At 45.0% G+C, this 16,183-nt stretch overlaps 1 protein-coding gene across 1 annotated transcript; it reads left to right on the top strand.

The window, feature by feature from the left end:
* The first annotated feature begins 25 nt into the window (after nt 1-25).
* On the top strand, nt 26-9,039 carry WDR77 (WD repeat domain 77). Its single transcript, XM_072834988.1, has 10 exons — nt 26-258; nt 445-630; nt 1,825-1,966; nt 2,259-2,308; nt 5,220-5,290; nt 5,417-5,471; nt 5,959-6,030; nt 6,604-6,712; nt 7,252-7,320; nt 7,874-9,039. The coding sequence occupies exons 1-10, from the start codon at nt 144-146 to the stop codon at nt 8,031-8,033; spliced, it is 1,029 nt and encodes a 342-aa protein (XP_072691089.1). The 5' UTR covers nt 26-143; the 3' UTR covers nt 8,034-9,039.
* Nucleotides 9,040-16,183: the final 7,144 nt, after the last annotated feature.

Genomic DNA, 16,183 nt, shown 5'->3' with positions numbered 1-16,183 from the left:
TAGAAGCACTTCTCGCGAGATGTAGAGCGGCCCGAGCCTGCGTAGAGGGGCGGAGGCCCGCAGGGGCACCACGTGGGGGCTGCCGGCGCCGAGCTCGGGCGGGCGTGCGGCTTGGGGTCTCGGTTGGAGTCGGAGCGGTGGCGATGCGGAAGGAAACGCCGCCCCCCCTGGTGCCCCCCGCGGCCCGCGAGTGGAGCCTCCCCCCTAACGCGCCCGCCTGCATGGAACGGCAGTTGGAGGCTGCGCGCTACCGGTCGGGTGAGCCGCCCCCCGGGCCCGGCCCTCCCCGCGCGCCCACCCCGCCGCGAGCCTCCGGCCCCCGCCCGGTCCCCCGTCCCGTCCTCCCCCCTTCCCCCCCCCGTCCCCCCCCCGACCGCCGCAGCCTGCGGTCGCCGTGGAGACGAGCGGGGCCGCCTCCTGCGCTGACGGCTCGTGCTTCCCTAGACGGGGCGCTCCTGCTTGGCGCCTCCAGCCTCAGCGGCCGCTGCTGGGCCGGCTCCCTCTGGCTCTTCAAGGACCCCTGCGCCGCCCCCAACGAAGGCTTCTGCTCCGCCGGAGTGCAGACGGAGGCCGGAGTGGCCGACCTCGCGTGGGTTGGGGACAGAGGTATCCTGGTGGCCTCCGACTCGGGTGAGTGACTCTCCCCCGCCCCGCGGGTGCGGTGACGGACGGGACGCGGCTGCACGGGCGCAGCCTTTGCCGTCCCACCTCGTGCTTCGGGGACCTTCAGGGTGCTGCTCCGAAGGAGACGTGTAGCAGGAAAATGCTTTTCCGAGATTTTGAATTGCCTGGTGGGAATTTCTAACAAAATTAAGAAGTGGATCAGAACCATTTTTCTTCCCGGTAAACTTCCCGGCATCGCCTCTCAACCCAGACCAAGGATAATCTTGGTCTTAAAGATGATGCGTAAGCAGTCTGTGCTCTTTCCATTTCTTCCCATTTTCTTCTCTTTAGATGTCTTCATTCTGCTTTGTTTGCTTTGAAAGACAAGTTCAGCAATAGAGTCTTTGGAATGAAAAAAATCAGAATTTGAAGATTGGCAGGCGTTGCATGCAAGGATAAAAGTGGGACATTACAGATGGAGCCTTGGACAATTGAGCTTGAGCACCACATATCCAAGATAACTTGGGGGGTTCTCTGTACTTACTCTGTCACAGTGCAAGACGTTCAGTTATTCACAATATTTTTAAAGGAGTTATAAGGTGTTTATTCAAATTGTTTAGTGAATACTAATGTCCAAGTAATTGGGAAGATTTAACCACACTAGACTGTGTGCTACACAGATTGCTGACACTTTATCCATGTCTCCTCGCACTTACTCTCTGGAGTTTTCTCACTGGAAGCCAGATAACGGATTTTACCAGCCATTCCATCTTTCCTTGTCTTTCTGGAAGCTTTCCTCACCAAATTGTTTGAACTATTATCAAGAAAACAGTAATGCCAGAATAAAACCAGTTGGCTTGGTAATTAGCTGAATCCTCTTGTGACAGTGGATTTTGCTTTTTTTTTTTTTTTTAAAGATTTTATTTATTTATTCATGAGACAGAGAGAAAGAGAGAGAGGCAGAGACACAGGCAGAGGGAGAAGCAGGCTCCATGCAGGGAGACCGACGCGGGACTCGATCCCGGATCTCCAGGATCACACCCTGGGCTGAAGGCAGGCGCTAAACTGCTGAGCCACCCAGGGATCCCCGGAGTTTGCTTTTATAGCGATAGCTTACTTTGTTAGTTTAGTGCCAGTGGACTCACTTGAATCCTGAAAGTGAATTACTGTCTTGGTGGTATCCACACTCATTTCCCTCAACCTTCTCCCCACACCCAACAGGTGCTGTTGAATTGTGGGAGCTGGACGAGAATGAGACACTCATTGTCAGCAAGTTCTGCAAGTATGAGCATGATGACATCGTGTCTACAGTCAGTGTCCTGAGCTCTGGCACGCAGGCTGTCAGCGGTAGCAAAGACTTCTGGTGGGTCCTTGTGCTCATTGCTCCTGTAATGAGACGTCCTTTGGGTGTCTTTACTATCCTCTTAGCCTCACCAAGTAATGTTTTGGGCTTACTGTAAGAACACAGTGATTTATTATGATATGTCTATAACATTTCCTTAGAGATACTGAAATTCATTGTGAATAGGCCTTTCCAGAAGCCCAGTAGGCAGTGACATAGGACATGTCAGTTAAAGGAAGCTCTTGTTTGAACACGTGTGTTTTTGTAGATACTGTAGGTCAAAATTAAGGATCTGTTTCCTTTTGCTTGTTAGCATCAAAGTTTGGGACCTTGCCCAGCAGATGGTACTGAGTTCATACCGGGGTAAGTGCACATTCTTTTTAATCCTGGCCTTAGCTGTTTTGTTTGTATTCTCCCCTTGGGCTCTTTGAACTTTGGGTGTTAGGGGCAGCAGTTCCTTGCCCTTTCTGCTTTATAGTTTTTTTCCAAAAAGTATATCAGGCCCCAGTATCTGTTCCATGCCTTTTCTTAATAATTTTCCTGTTTCTAGTACTGGCCTCCCCATCTTTTGGCCACATGAGACTCCAGCTCGAAGGCAAACTTTTCCACCCCTCCTGCTTCCTCACCATCAGTGGGTTCCCAAGTCCTTTGACATTTTTTTCCACCTGGTCAGTGATCTCCCTTTCCATTTCTGATGTTCCCTTTTGCTTCCAAGTTTTACTTCGCACTGATGGTGGCACTCACCTCATCTCTCCATCTGCAGTCCCTCACCTTTCATGATTTGCGTGGCTTGTGGATTAATATCTCACTTTCTTGTTATGGCAGTGGAGCCCTTCTATCTCTTGCCCTGTAAATAAAAACTGGTCTAATCAAACCCAGCCATAGTAGAGCCTTGGCATTTTCCACGTATATACTCTGAAACTTGTGAATCTTGCACTTTTGAATATTCACTTCCATAAAATTTGTTTTCCTAGTGATAACCGTCACTTTCTATTAATGTTATTATTATTATTATTTTTTACTTTCATCAATAGCAGTAGCAGCTGACTTTATTCTTAGAGCCATTCTCTATGGAGATGATGTCTAGAGCATTAATGTGTGTGTGGTTAAGAGATATAGATGCCAGGTAGTTACCTGGTTCACTCAATAGCTAAGTGCCATTCCCTGCCAATTCTAATTGCAAAGTGTATGATTCATATATGTGCCAAAGCAAAAAACTAGAAACTCCTACATATCCTGGACCTTCACTATTTATAAATCTTAGACTCTAGTGGGAGTCCAAGATTTATAAATAGTCAATGTTAAAACACTGATGCCTTTTGTTTTTTAGGTCTATGAGGGATTTTCCTGGTCTGCACTAACTCCTTCAGCACTTTTTCCATTCATAGTATTTCATCAGTTCTTTGTATTTCTGTCTTACTCCCCCCACTGAATTGCACATCCCTTGAGGGCAGAGGAACCACTTTTTATCTTTTGTATTTTCCCATGGTGCTTGTCTCTGAACTTTGCTTTCAAGTGAGTGGTCAATTTTTTTTCATTGTGTTGGCTTTTTATGGATTCAAGGGCTAGGGAAGAACTATGAAAGGTGGTTGGATTACATCCTCCTGTCTTGGGCAGAGCCATATTCAGACTATCTCCAGTAGCCTGGTAAATGCCTTCAGAGTAGGTGGTTTCCACAGCCTGTATGCATCGTAGGGCAGTGATCTTTAAAGTTTTTAGCATGTAGCCCTCCTGAAAATTTTTTGAAAAACTACCCTCTCACACATTTTTAAATTGGCATCTAATTTAAATTTAAATAGTTGCAAAGGAGGTACTTTCTGGCCATATCATTTATTGTGCACTGGTTTCAAGCACGTGTTGGTCAAGATTTTGGATTTGCAGTTTAAGTCCCTGTAACCTCTGCCAAATGTCTATCAAATAACCTAACTGGCTAAAAACCAACCTGCTTTGTTAGGCCAGCTGGCCAAATTAGACTCAACCTTCTTTTTTTCTTTTCCTTTTTTTAAGATTTTGTTTATTCACGAGAGAGAGGCAGAGAAGCAGAGATACAGGCAGAGGGAGAAGCAGGTTCCATGCAGGGAGCCTGATGTGGGACTCGATCCCGGGACTCTGGGATCACGTCCTGGGCCGAAGGCAGGCACCAAACCGCTGAGCCATCCAGGAATTCCCGCATCTCAAACTTTAATGTACCAAAGGATTACCCGAGTGCAACTCTGGGGTGGTCCTGAGACTATTTCCTAAGAAGCTCCCAAATGATACTGATGGTGCCGGTGTGCAACCATAGCTTTGAGTAACACGTCAGTTTGGTTTTGATTTTTACAGTGATTTTTTTTTTAAGATTTTATTTCTTTATTCATGAGAGACACAGAGAGGCAGAGACATAGGCAGAGGGAGAAGCAGGCTCCATGCAGGGAGCCCGACAGACTCAATCCTGGGTCCCCAGGATCACACCCTGAGCCAAAGGCCGACGCTCAACCACTGAGCCACCCAGGAGCCCCTAGACTCAACTTTCTATCAGAAAAGGTCTGACTTCATTTTTAAGTTCAGTTAAATTTGTCAGATGTGTCCTCGGGACATTATCTGTCATAGTTCTCAAAATTTTCATTGTTAGGCAGAAATAGAGTCCCAGAATACTCTAGTTGCTCGTGGTGTGTTGTGGTTTGTGGTAGCTGAGACAGGGCCAGCTCCTGCACTGAATTTTGCCGAGATGCTCTTTGGCTCTCAGGGAAAAGCCCCTTTTGTTTAATACCTTAGGGTTTCAGGCACCTGGGCATTGTACCGTGGTGAGATGTGGGGTGGCTGAGAAGTGCGTGTCTTTTCTAAAACTGGGAGGAGGGGAATGTAAAAGAGGAGGAAGGAAAGGGGCACTGGCAGACTGGAAACTTCTCAGTTCAGTTTTAGGAAACAGAACTTTGGGAAAGTTTATTTCCCTAAATGTGTCAGTGTCCAGACCTCCCTTGAAAGTTTCTCTATGTTGTCTGGAGGTGTGTGTACTAAAATCTGAAAATTGCTATTCTGGGATGTAAATTCCTTCACTCTTGTTGCCCAGCCCCTGATCTTTCTTCCTTTGTCTTTACTAATTCATTGGCTTCCCCATGCCTTTTTAGCTTTAGAACTCCATCAACATTTTCTCTTAGGTTTTGTCTGATCCAAAATCTCTCACAAAATGTGTTAGATTGCATTCATGAAATAAGGGGTCCCTTGGTGGTATCTGGGCTGCTTGGTAGTGATGCCTGCAGCTTTTCTGTCATGCTTGCCTCTCTCTCCTTCACAGCTCACTCTGGGCAGGTCACCTGTGTCGCAGCCTCTCCCCACAAGGATTCCGTGTTCCTTTCATGCAGTGAGGTGAGATACAGCCTTTCCTTCCCTCCTCACTTCTAACCACACTCGAACCCTCTGGCCACAAGTCTAGTGTGGAGGCCCGCAGCTGCTTTTTGGATTGTGAAGCTCTTTTCCTGTTCCTTCTTCTAGGACAACAGAATTTTACTCTGGGATACCCGCTGTCCCAAGCCAGCATCACAGATGGGTGAGTCTGAGAGCCGGTGGTGGGAGGGTGGTAGTAGGAACCCACCTGGAAGAGGCTTCCTGGGCCAGAGACAAAGGCAAGGTCACCAAATGCTCAGTCATTGTGGCATAAGAGACATAATCACTCACTCTCTTTCCCATTGAAGCTGTTGATTCCATTGTGTGCAGTGGGTACCAAGATGATGGGTTGGTTCGTGGGTGGCTGATATACTTTACGTTTCTGGGATGGGTAGATAAAGGGGCCAGAATTGTTGCCTTCATGTTTTATACCTGAAACCTGCCTGTGACTAGTGTCCAGAAAGGACAGGAGAGGCTGAAGGATAAATGAAGGTATGAAGATTGAGGGCAAGGACACAACTGCCTTAGCTAGCAGGGTTTGAGAAGGCAAATTAAGGTGATTCTGGGATTTGGAGTGAATTTTGTTTGAGAAGCTCCTTCCCAGAGCTGGGCTCTAAGTCTTGTTTCAGATCCCTCTTCTCTCTTTGCAGGCTGCACTGCCTCTGGCTACCTTCCTACCTCCCTGGCTTGGCATCCTCAGCAGAGTGAAGTCTTTGTTTTTGGTAAGGCGGCCTGTCACACAGCGTTTTGATTCTGGGAAGGGGGAGGATGAGAGCACGCTGACCCTGTAAAGCACAAAGCCCTGGCCGCTCAGTCTCACCAGCACACCTGAGCATTATGTAAATTCTGCCAGTGGTGAGGTGGGAAGGTGGAATGATCCAAAAGTGATTTTAGTTTGACTTTGCAAAATGTGATGACTTTTTTCCTGGTAGATTTGATTCCTGAGTATGTGCTTCAGCTCCTATGTTTTGGGTGCAGCCAGAAGTCAGTGGATCACAACAGAACAAGTGGATTGCTACGTAGAGAATTCTGTTGTAGAGTGGGGGTAGCTCTCATGCTCTCACAGCGATGAGGCTGTACCTGTGATGACATAGTTTGTGGTTAAAATAATAACTACCTCGTTCATTAATTTTCACAACCACCAGTGACTAATTATCCCCACTTTGCAAAAGAAGAAACTGATGCACAGAGTGGTTAGCTTGTGTAAGGCTGAGGGACTAACATTCAAATCCAGGTCTGGCTGACTCCAGGGCCCATGCTCTTACCCACTGTGATGGGCTCCCTGCTTTCTCTAGGTGATGAGAGTGGGACCGTCTCCCTGGTGGACACCAAGAGTGCAAGTTGTGCCCTCAGCTCAGCCGTGAACTCCCAGTGTGTCACTGGGCTGGTGTTCTCCCCACACAGGTACTGTCCTTTGTCCCCAGGGGCCTGCTGGGTATGAATGGGACAGTGCAGGGGGATGCTTATGTTTGCAGAGCATTAGCCAATTAGGTCATTCCTTAAAGCAGACAGTGCCCTAGCTGAGGTTTCAGAATGCTAAAGATCTCTTAAGACCATAGTCTTTTTTTGGGTGATGTAGTGTCTGTCTTCACATGGCTGAAAGCTGGTCTTGTTCCTGCTCAGCACCCAAAATGATGAATATTGTGAGCTTCTGAGACTGTTGGGTGGGAAAACTGTGTTTTTGGATTATTGCTAAAGCTGCAGGGAGGGACCAGATGGGATAGTTAGTTGCCAGGATAATTGTAAACTTGGCTTGTTCCATTTCCCTCATCTTTCCCAGGAACTTGTAACGTGGAGTTGAGTGGTAGCCAGACCTTAACCCAAAGTGAGGATCAAGCCACCTCCCCTGGGTCCCGTTAGGGTGGGGGCTGAGAACTAGACTGGGCAGGATTCATCTTGGAACCATGGCTTTACCTGTCATAACCCTCCCCTTGCTCTCCTAGTGTTCCCTTCCTGGCCGCTGTCAGTGAGGACTGCTCACTCGCTGTGCTGGACTGTGGCCTTTCTGAGGTGTAAGTCATCAGGAATCGGGGAGAAGAGCTGTGGTTGACTGGGTCCTTTCTGTTTTCATTAAAGTGCACCGAGTACGCTGTCTCACTCAAGGGGACTAGGTAATGGCAACCGGCTGACACGACTGTCTCCCTCTTCCTGGGGCTGACTCACAGCCAGTTCCATCCCTGGTCAAGGAGGGGTGTGGTGGCAGCTGTCCCCCAGAAAGGGGCAGTCTGCACTCTTCACATACAAGGCACGTACATGAAATGGGCCTGCTGTGGGGTGAAAGGCAGCAGAGTACTGGAATTATACTTTCTTCTTCGCCAGGAGTTACTTTCTGATCCTGGCCCATGTTACTACCTTTCTTTAGCCACCACTTTTATATGGAATTAGGGCGCAGGATCGAGTGAGAGATGAGGTTCTCTATGGATAACCACATTGCCACGCATATGGTGAAGTTTATGTAACACATCCAGAAAGGTGTCCTGGTTGTGTTGGATTCTCTCTCTTCTCCACCTTTGCATTTTCCTCTTGTCTCTCACCATGCCCAAACTTTCCTTTTTTCTCTTTTAGGTTTAGAAGCCGAGCCCACAGAGACTTTGTGAGAGATGCTACGTGGTCCCCGCTCAATCACTCCCTCCTTACCACAGTAGGCTGGGATCATCAGGTCATCCACCACATCCTGCCCACAGAGCCTCTCCCAGCCCTTGGACCTAAGAGTGTTGCCGAGTAGATTGGATTTAAGACAAAAAGCGAATCCCCCATGAGTATCCCTTTGCCCCTGCCCTCTCAGCCTGTGAGACCACACAGGAGCCTTACAGTATGCTCTACACCAGATCTGGGCAGTTAATAGGCATTGTCTCTTGGCCTGAGGGACGCTGGATTCTGGGATCCTGTAGTCATAGGGAAGACCAGCGTTCTTAAAATTGGATATGTAGGTGTGTCTGAGTGTGTGTCTGTAGATACATAGTTATTGGCGGTGGGAGGAATTAAGTCCATCTTAACGTCTTTCCAAGTTCTCCCCCCACCAAAAAAAAAAAAAAAAAAAAAAAACCCACAAAGTTCACAAAAGGGTTTTATGCTTCCTATGTAGCTGTGCATGAGGAAGTGGCCATGACTAGATGAGGTATGGGATGTGGGGCATCCCTGGATTCTTGGAAGCAGCTTATATACTACTCATGGAGATGGGAGCAACTTTATTTTTTATAGAACTTAGTCTGCCTTTTTCATGGCAGTGCTTCATTCACAAAAATCCTGCCCAGCTCATCTCAAGGAAGAGCCAGGACACTCATCATAGTTTTGCACATCTCTTTGCCATTAAACGGAGTAAAAAATGCATTTTCTGGCTGTATAAAATTTTGGCTGGTGCCTATATTATGCTCCCCCCTGCCCCCCCCCCCCCCCCCACCTCCAACCCCGGCCCATGGAATTGTATATGTGAAAGATGAATGTTTTCCTATCATAGATCCCATGGAAAAAAGTTGGGATGATGGAGAGCTTAAAGGCATTTCAGTTAAGTTAAAAACTGACACAGACTTGGAGAAAAATGTCTGCCATGATTCCCACTGAAAAACAGCTTGAGGCCTGACCTCTCCTGGCCTCTGGATCCCATTCTCTGGACATAGGAGGTCTGAATGCTGTTTTTGTGGACTCTGAAGATTTTAAAGTGCAGCATCAGAAAATCAGAAATACCAGTTGGTGAAATAAAAAGTGTTGGCTTCGTTGGCCTGTCTTTGGAAGTTAGACATATCACTATATGAAGCATCAGGATATCATGACCCAGGATTTGTGTGTGTGCTTCCCTAGCCCCTTAAGAGTAGCTAGTTGGAATTTAAATATTGGGTTACTTGGGTTGGTGGACTGGCTACTGCCAGAAGTCCTGGTTAATTACTGATTATGAAACTAAATATAATCAGTTATGTACTTTGGTGCTTTGCAAGTTTAGCTCAGCTACAGTTGCATGAAACGGGGCAGTTTGAAGGAATACGGACAGAATATTTTAAGTAAAGCTTCCATGCTTCACCCTTGCCAAACATAAGGTCTGTTGTCACAGTGACCCCAAGTAAAAACATTGGGATTTGTAGTCATGTGGTCACTAGGTTTGGGGTAAGATGGGAAGAAAGCCTTCACTATTCTTAACAATAACTTCTTGGAAGGTAATAGAGTGGGTGGGTAGAAATGCTTAAGTTCTTCACAGAGATAAACTTCTTAGCCTTCTTAGGCTTAGAGAACGTGAGGAGGGATGAAGTGGGTAGGAACTAAATTTATGCAGTCCTTTTCTTCCACTTGAGCGATGGAGAGGAAAGCAGTGAAGTTGAGAACCCAAGGAAATGTTTGTATCCAGGTAATTAAAATGACAGCAAAGAGGGAAAATTTAGTTTTAGAAAAATTCTCTTACTGTTAAAAAAAAAAAAAAGTTGGTTTGGATTCAGATCTCTGCCAATGAGAGTAATCACATCATTTAATGATTGCCACCAAGACATTTGCAAATCTGATCAAAATCACCATACCAGGTAGCAATGACCATCCCAGTTTGGGTTGAATGTGTATGTTACAGTGAGCAAAAAAGTTGGTTTAGAATAGAAAGTGACTTCTCAATTAGAGAAATGCAATAGGTATCCCATGTAGGGTGGTTCAGTGAGTCCTGGGTGTGACGCTAGTTTGAGTAGCGTGAGCATGAACTTAGTGGTGACAGTTGGGAATGGACTCATTTTACTTTGCTTAAAACTACAGGCATTCATACTGCATTTAATTTCACTGGTTCAAATGTCTAATGCTGGAGTAAATCCATTTCCCTAACTTCATCGTTCTTATTCTAAAGACCACCATCCTGACCCACTAGTCCACTGCTGGTCTGCAGTCACCACAGTTACAGGAGGCTCAACTTTTGGGTAGTGCCTGGAGCCAAATGCTGATGAAGGCTCTGTATGGTTTCAGGTGGCACCAGACATTGCTCTGATTCCCAAGGTGTCTCCTGCCCCATAGGACAGCAGCAGGCCAGGTCATTAATAGCTACATGGGCATTACTTGCTGATTCACCATCACATCATAGCAGCAAAATAACCAAATAGTACTACCTTTATTAATTTATTAAAATAATCCTTTTTTGAGTTGCCTCAATTTTTAAGCAATATGAAATTAGGGATGTAGGGATAATATAAACTTTTTAATATACAATAATTTTTAAATCCTCATGCACAACCAAAAATTGTCTCATGGCAAATATTGGAAACTGCCAAATCTATCCCATTTGGTTTTTTAAAAGATTTTTTTATTTTAAATAAACTGTCCATCACATGTGGGGCTTGAGTTTACAACCCTGAGGCCAAGAGTTTCACATTCTACCTATTGGGCCAGCCAGGTGCCCCTATCCTATTCATTTTAAAGATGTAAAATGGTAAAGATCTTTCAAGTTTTACCAATCTATAGTCAACTGTCTTTGGACTCTAGATTCAGCCAATTGATTTTGCTCAGGTCATACTTGTCCAATTTACATAGGAGTGTCATGAAAGATTTGGCCAAATGCTTTGTTAAAACCAAAATATTTCAACTCTGATCTTGCCATCTAGTTGGGTATTGTGAAATGCGGCAGGGGGTGCACTGCTGTAGGCCATTTCTTCAGGAAGCCAAATAAAAGACCTTTGTAAATGTCTTCTCATGAGAACAGGCTAAGCACTAGGGAGGAGTATTTTCAAGTATCGGGGGGTTCTGACAGAACTCAAGGGTTGAGAGCAGAGTGATCTGGCAAATGACTTTGAACATGACTGTCATTCAGCATTTACTATTCATCTGCTTTACACATGGAATCACAGTTGCCATCCTTGGCGCGGTCATCGGTGACCGAAGTAGAGGTCACTCCTAGGCATCCATTGTTACATTGTGGTGTTCTCTTTATCTTCATCATCCCAGGGCATGGAATGGTTAGGTCTGAGATCCAGCCTTACCCAGTGCAGCAGAGTAGGATCCCAGAAGACTGACCCAGGTGCAGATGATGGTTCAGACTGGCAAGCAACTTTAGCTCTGTGCTGGGGACAGCAGTAAGAACTAGTGCTGGCAGGAGTTGGGATGGAAGGGTGCAAACCTAGTGGGAAATCTCAGCGATATGGAATCTGGGGGATAGGAGGTAGCATGAGGGTAAGCTTATGAGAGGCAGGCATTCACTTCAAGGGGGTCTTAAAAATAGGCAGCAAGGGCTCCAGGTGCCTGGCAAGACTGAGTCAGGACCCAGCCTGTGGGGAACAACTGTAGTGTGTATGGTTTACAGAACAGGAAGGGAAATTAATGCAGAGACTCATTTAACAAGAATTAGGTGACTCAGGCTAGGAATTGGGAAACCCCAGTAAGAGCATGGTCATTAGTGTTAGAAACCATACCAGGGGAAATGTAACCAGTGGTACAAGTTGTTGCCCAGCCTGAACAATCACTGTTGCTCTTGAGAGGCTTGATCATCTCCTGATGCAAGATACTCAGCCCAAGGAATGGAACGTGTCACTGGGCATGCAAGTGGGACTCAAGTGGCCCCGTGGATGGTGCACAGTAAGCTGGATCTCAAGTCTGTTAGCAACAAAACTCATGTTTTCCCCACTGCCCCTATCCTATCCAAGAGAGATGAGAGAGACATACTTCTCCATGAGAGACACATACACTAGCTCTTGGGTGTATGATCAGTCTGTTCACTGGAAGCTTCTTGAGAGCAGAAACTATGTCTTGCTCACCGTTGCATCTAGAGTGTATAGTAGGGCCTGGCATATGCTAAAAAAATATTCATTTAGTACTTAAAGGAAGCAAAGATGGATGAACAAATGGAAACACAGTCTCTTTTAGGTGAGGTATTCCATCAGGCTTGCCTAGGGTTTTACTGAAATATCCTTTGTGTAACCGTTCTATACCATTTAGTGCTCTTATCCCATGATATGCAAGCAATCTGTTTAAAAAACTGATTTTTCTGATTTATTCATATGAGAAGTGATGCATATTCAACCACTAGTCATTATATTTCCTTGTGTCATTTATTATATTGACATCTGGTTAGTCTCTCAGTGACATGTGGACTAGGTGAGCTCTCAGTCTCCTGAGAAGATGAGCATCCAGCCTTCACGATTGAGACTCAAACCATGAAATGTGGGACCTCATGATCTGAGATCCTCTGTAGCAGGAAAACACTGATGGCACATAAAAGCATCTGGCTACAGGTCTATTTTGTTTATTCTTCATATTGTTGCTTTATTTTTAAAATATTGACTCAGGTATCCAGAATTATACTCCTCATGTTCCTTAGGTTCCTAACACGTTCTCAGCCCTGGCTCATATACTGGCTCAAGCATCCTTGACTCACAAAAAAATTAGATTTTTGTCTTTTCTTGAGAAGTTGAATCTTCCAACATGGGGTCTATTCTACTACATGGCCACCATTAAGTGGCTACTCGTAGTACAGTCCCTGCTCTGTTGTCTCCTGACCAAGAGACTTCGTGTTAATTGGTGTGTATCACTGGGCTTGAACTATTGTTCTAATAAAATGGAGAGTGAGCTACTCTACTGTGTCCACTTCACCCATTTATATTACCTAAACATTACCTCCCTGGAAAGTGTCAGCACATGAGTTTGAGAACCCCACTCTGCAGGGCAACTCTTTTAGCATCCTTAGTAACAGCTATTTACTGAACCCTATGACACACAAAGTCCTGAACTAACAGTTTTTCACACCTTATCTTATTAATTCCTATAAAACCTTATGAAATGAATATGAACTGTTATCTCCATTTTATAAGTATGGAAGCTGCAACTCAAAGATATACGTAGTGCCCACAATTATAAAACTTCTAACTGATGACACTGAGATTCAAACCTTGGCCTGCCTAGGTCCAAAGCTGACTTTTATCCTTTATATTACACTGCTTCCCTAACCAATCATCTCGTTAACAGTGGAATTACTGCCTCCATACGGTGTTTACTCTTCATACTCAGTCCATGGGGGGCAAATCCCAGGAATAGGGCTGAGCACTGCCCTGCCGTTGCCATGGCCCTTGGCAGACACCCACTATGTCCCTACGAGCAAAACTGCATTCTTTGTAAAGCACACTGTGGCTCTGGAAGGAAAGACTGAGACTGTTGGAGAGACTGTGACCCTTGGAAAAATGACTATGATTTCCATGCAATTATTGACCTCTGTAAAGAATGAGACCTTTGTAAAGAGGGCAGTAGCCCCTGAAATGATGACTATCCCCTCTGGAAAGATGAAAGTCACTCCTGATAGGCAGACCAAGACTTTTAAAGGAGAGAATTTGACTTCTAAGGTGAACACTGACCCCCTATTGGGTTACGTTGATCTTTAGATAGAAGCCAAAAGCAAGAGGCCATTCTCTGGCCCAGTCATCTAACCCCAGGACACATTCCTCCTGCTTTTTGAAAACCCTGTGTTCCCATTAAAGGAAACGATTTCTCTATCAACTTAATGACCCAACAAGTGCTCTCTAAAGAAAGAAAAACCCAGAAAACTCTACTGTGGGTCCAGGAGCCTAAGGTCTGTCGAAGGCAGAAGCTGGGGAAAGCCCTTGTCTTTTCTTGCAGGTCCCTGATAGGAGCTGCTTTTATCCAGACATGCATAAACCATTCATGGGTACGAGCAGGCCCCCAACCTAGTGAGTTCACCTCTTTTCTGTTGAATAAACTGAAAACACAATAATCCGTCTGAGTTCTTTGGAGTTCTTTTCTTGAAATGACTGTGCAATGTAAATGTCAGTGTCTGCCTTTCAAGTTCACTTTCCCCTACTGTTTTTTTGGAAGGAGGGAGTGTGTCTAGCCCATGCTGATGTTTTCCAGTGTGGATTATGTACTTCCGTCTCTGCCTTGAATACCTACTCCCCTCAGTGGTGGTCAGAGCCAGAATCTCTTCCAGGGAAGTTCCCACAATCCTCTTATTTCACTCCTGTGTAACATCTCCCATGAATATATCAGAACTACTGTTACCAAGGTCACTGGTGATGCCCATGCTGTTAATTGCAGTGGCGAAGTCTCAGTTCCAACCTTCCTTGCTTCCTTGAGGCAGGAGCAATATTGACACACTTGGTTACTTTGTCCTCCTTGACACACCTTCTTCACTGTGTTTCTAGGTTTTGTTCACAGTGTTCCATACTGACTTCTCCTCTTATTCCTGATCCCTTAATGTAGGGGAGCTCTAATTCTTCCTCTAGGTCTCTTTTCTTCTATATTTATATTCACACTCTTGGTGATGTCATCTAAGCACGTCACTTAAACAGCAGCAATAATATTGTCAAGAGAACAAAAGAACATCTATAACATGCTATCTTTCATGCAAGAAGAAAGAGGATATAAGAAAATACGTGTGTCTGCTCATTTATGCACAGAGTAATACAGAAAGGATAAACATGGAAATAAGGGGATTGGTACCTGTAGGAGTTGAATGGGGATGGGGTCAAAGGAATGGGAGACTGGGGAGAAGGTACAAGGGAAGGAGGGGGTTGACACTTACCTGAATGCTCATATTTGCTTAATTCTGACTTTTAGAACCATGAAAATACTTCACATGGTCCACAAAAATAAATAAAATCAAACCAAAACTGAAATATAATGAGTAACAAATATATGAACTGTACTGAAGATACAACAACATAATCACATTGAAGGAATTAGGGATGGGAAGAACTAACCTTAGTAACTTTGGAAAATAGCATTTGCCTCTATGGACAAATACGGCAGTCTTACCAAGTTTGCTGTCTATAGGTATATAAGCTAGCAATTCTGAAACTGCTCTATGTATATTCCAGAATTAAACACATAAGGAAACCTATGGTGGTAAGAAGAGCCATGCTTCTCACAGTCAAAGAAACAGTTACAAATAGGAAACAAAGAAAGGCTAGAATGAACCCTGTAGTGTTAGATTCAGAGGTATTAGAAAGGAATCATGATTTCAAAAATATATATGAAAATGAGTGCGAAAAATCAGAGAGGGTGACAAAGCAGAGAGACTCCTAACTCTGGGAAACAAACAAGGGGTAGTAGAAGGGGAGACGAGCGGGGTGATGGGTGACTGGGTGACCGGCATGGAGAGGGCACTTGACAGGATGAGCACTGGGTGTTATCCTATATGTTGACAAATCCAACTCCAATAAAAAAAATATACAAAAAAACCCACAAAAAATTTAAATGAGTTTAATCGCTAATTATTCATAAAAAGTAAAAATATATATGAATCAGATGATATAGAAATATGTGCACCTATAAATATATTCCCTGCTTTCACTACTGGAAAGAGCTAGAGTAATAACATCCTAACAGAACCAGTACCTTGAAGAGAAGGTCCCTGAGCACCCCCTTGACTAACTGAGGATAGAAGCCTATGTTTCCTGCTCCCTCTTTCCTTTACTGGTAGATAATTCTGAGTGGAAGCTGCTGTGCAGAGGACAGTGAGTGATATTTCAGGACCCAGGCTTCTACAAGACCTTAAATGCTAGTGGGAGAGAGAAGACAAGTAGTCAAATCATATACTTCTGAGAGAATCCAGCGATTGTGCGTCACAAACGTCTCATCTCATGCTGAGGAAGCAGATTCAGAGAGCTTATGTGCTAACAATGTCTTGCTGCAAAGAAGACTTGGTAAGTACAGTAAGAGAGCCTGCAGTGTTAAGGGATTGACAAGAGGTCAGAGGCACAGGTGGGTGATGGAAAAATCCCAGGAAGGGTTGGCAGGTTGGATGTGCGTGGACAGGGACAGGACACAGGCTCAATGGGTATGACTAATGAGCAGGCACCAGTCGTCTCCACATGGGAAAGTGAGCTGTGGACACGATGTTAGGAGCTTTCTTATTTGTTTTTTTAAGAGTCACCTGAAAGCTTCTCAAACACTGTCTTTGTTAAGTTAAGAATG

This window comes from Canis lupus, chromosome 8 (assembly GCF_048164855.1).
Source record: "Canis lupus baileyi chromosome 8, mCanLup2.hap1, whole genome shotgun sequence".
Lineage (NCBI taxonomy): Eukaryota > Metazoa > Chordata > Mammalia > Carnivora > Canidae > Canis > Canis lupus.
The sequence above is the reverse complement of the archived record's forward strand: the minus strand, read 5'-3'. Positions and strand labels throughout refer to the sequence as shown.

Bases quoted from the DNA above. Each gene is read 5' to 3' on its own strand.
- WDR77 (XM_072834988.1), top strand. From the start codon at position 144: ATGCGGAAGGAAACGCCGCCCCCCCTGGTGCCCCCCGCGGCCCGCGAG. The intron at 1,967-2,258 runs GTGGGTCCTTGT...TTTGCTTGTTAG, and splicing joins AGCGGTAGCAAAGACTTCTG to CATCAAAGTTTGGGACCTTG. The intron at 5,291-5,416 runs GTGAGATACAGC...TCCTTCTTCTAG, and splicing joins TGTTCCTTTCATGCAGTGAG to GACAACAGAATTTTACTCTG.